General features: G+C 49.4%; 1 protein-coding gene across 3 annotated transcripts in view; it reads right to left on the reverse strand.

Annotated features, from left to right (window-relative positions):
* The window catches only part of NCMAP (non-compact myelin associated protein), a 33,195-nt gene that overhangs the window by 28,404 nt on the left and 2,016 nt on the right, over window positions 1-2,775 (reverse strand). Inside the window, exon 1 of one of the 3 annotated variants that reach the window (XM_025198728.1) lies at window positions 1,145-1,321. The exons of 1 other annotated variant lie outside the window; for it this stretch is intronic. Coding sequence is in view for 1 of the 2 variants with exons in the window: in XM_025198727.1 (XP_025054512.1) it covers window positions 686-737 (52 nt within the window). In the remaining variant the exon portion in view is untranslated. Of the gene's footprint in view, window positions 1-685; window positions 753-1,144; window positions 1,322-2,775 lie in introns of those variants that run through there. One more of the 3 variants, XM_025198727.1, reaches the window with a different exon arrangement.

Consider the following 2,775-nt stretch of genomic DNA (forward strand, 5'->3'; position numbering starts at 1 on the left):
CCGCCAGGACAGTCTGCGAACTGGAAATCTCCCCGACAAGAGAGACTGGCTGCGGGGTAGCCCAGTAACGCCATGCAGTAGTGTGCCGGGCACACCCACCCCCCACCCCGGGCTGATATGCTCCTGGGGTTGTCAGCTGCATACCCCAGGGGCCCAGGTATGCGGTGGCAGCGCAGAAAAGCTCCCTCCTATCTTGGGGGGCTTCAAAAGGACGGTAGATATGCACCTAGCCGGGGTCATTTGATCCCAGCATTCATTCCCGCCCAGGGCAGGGGGTTGGACTTGATCTGTCTGCTCAGGTCCCTTTCGACCCTAACAACTATGAAAAGCGGGGCTGCTGCTGCCATCCAGCACTTTGTGCCACCCCCACACCTAAATCCAGCTGGCTGGCCGTTCACTGACCGGCCGCCGGGGGACCCCCTGCTTCTCGACCAGCCACCGGGGGTACACTGACCAAAACAGGTTGAAAACCCCTGTATTAGGCTACTGCGCAGTTAGCGTCACTAAAAAGCCGTGCGCAGGCACTACTGTGCAGTAGCACCACTTACTGCGCATTGATTTATCGCTTGGTTATGCAAGCACTAAACTTAATGTGCAGTAACTACTGCTCATTAATGAACGCGTAGATGCACCCTAGGTCCTAACCGTACCCCAGGTGTTACGGCACAGAGACCAGAAGGCTTACGTGAAGTTTGTAAAGCAGTCACCAGAGAGGACCTCAGGCTGTTACTCTGCATCTGGCATGTAGGATCTAGATCCCACGCTTCTCCTCACCCCCTTTTGTAATGCAAGGACGGGTGAGGGGGATGTCCAGTGGCAGATTTAAAACAGGTAAAACACAGTCCTTGTTTGCACAATGGATAATTAGCATGTGGAGCTGACTGCTACAAGATGCAGAAGACAAGACCATAGCAGGATACGACAAGGAGTGACTGACTGGCCAGAGAATAAATACCAAGTCACAGCAATAAGGAATTTTAAAAGCAAACAGGCCAGCCCGTTCCATGTTTTAACATATTTTAGTGGCGCACACAGCAATTCAATGCCATCTTTCTCGAGTGCAGGGAAAACCATTCATGCTTGCTTTCATCTTAGCCTTACAGATCTATCACCAAAGAAGGGAGGAAGAGGAGGACCCACCTACCTTTTGCCTAGTAGGTGTCTTAGGATCCAGACCCAGGAGTTTTGGAAGGGATTTAATCTTCCAGTAGCTATTGAGGGTTGGGGGGGAAGCTTTCCCCGTGCATGTTATTCCATAATTGCCCGCTGCAGAACTCAGCCTGCCTTTCTCTTAAACAGCACACATTGGCCACCATCAAGAGAAAAGATAATAGACAGATTCATAAATTAGATGAGGTCTGGTTATTTGTTAACCAATTCTCCACCCCCGTCATCTGCCAGCCTCTCAGTGGCAGTCTCAGCTTCAGAAAACCCAGGACCCAGATGGCTGTCCAGGTGTACAGCCTATGCAGGCCCCTCACTTACAAATGCAATATATTCACTTACATAGCATAGCTGAATGAAGGGTTTAGTACGGGAGTGGTGTCTGACGATGAAAGGTACATTCATAAGCATGAAAATGCTACTGAAAAAAAGGGGAAAGAACTAGGAAAACAGTGGATGATTCTACACCGAGCGATACAGGACATAGACACTGAAGAGTTCAGGTGCCCACATGCCACTGATCCTCAGCAGTGATTTTGGGTCCTTGGAAAATCCCAGCTGAGCCATCAACCATCAACTCTGACCTTACCGATAGCTGGCACAAATTGCACAGACAACGTGCTGGTTCAGCTTGTGTTAAAGAGCAGTTGATGCCTTGTGTAAAATTGAACTAGATCCTTTTAGGAAAAAAACAGTTTTTTTCTGTTTGCTGCACTTCTCTTCTTTTGTTCCTTATTGTTAGGGGAAGTTTTACAGAAGGAAGATCTGTGTAGCATCAGCTGCTGCTGTTTTTAAGCTTCCTTCAGTCATAAGCTTCAGGCTTCTGTAGGAACAGGTCTAACAGTGGCTTTTCAAAGTCACTGCAGGGTCAGCAAGAAGAGGTGGAGCCCCTGCCTACCCCCATCTTAATGAGGGACAAACAAGGAGGAGCCTCCATGGTACAAGCCAGAACTGGCTTGCTAGCTGGTCAGTGAATGCAGCTTCAGCAGCATGTCCTGCATTTGGTTTGTGAGTTCTGTGCCCAATAATGCTGCCCTAGCCTTGACCGGGCTCCTAGGTGCTAGTGACAGAGGCAGTGTGAGGTAGCAGGCAGGTCATGGGACTGGGACTAAAATCAGGGTTCAGTTCATTTCTGCACCACTAGTTTCCTGGATGACCTTAGGGCAGGGGTGGGCAAAGTGAGGCCCGTGGGCTGGATGCGGCCCGCCAGGCCATTCTGTCTGGCCCGTGGGACTGCTAAAAAAATTAGACAATTAATATATATCTCCCCCTGGCTGCCTGTCATGCGGCCCTCGGTGGCTTGCCAAAACTCAGTAAGTGGCCCTCCCCCTGCCTTAGGGCAAGAAGTCACTTCCCCTCTCTGTGCTTGAGTTTTACGTATAAACAAGCAATCATTATACTATCCTCCTTTCTAAAGCACTCCGAGATCTCTGGATGAGAATACTATTCTATTGAAGAGTGAGGTTTTGATTATGATGCTGTCAATGCAAATACAGAGTAAGGGTTTCTGTAGTCTATAAGTGATCTCAGCAAATCTACAGGAAGCACTGAAACCAAAGCATAGTTAATCCCTGCTCTGGGACAACACCTGGTTCCAGTGATGCCTCTCTT

Source organism: Alligator sinensis, unplaced genomic scaffold, assembly GCF_000455745.1.
Source record: "Alligator sinensis unplaced genomic scaffold, ASM45574v1 scaffold337_1, whole genome shotgun sequence".
Taxonomy (NCBI): Eukaryota; Metazoa; Chordata; order Crocodylia; family Alligatoridae; genus Alligator; species Alligator sinensis.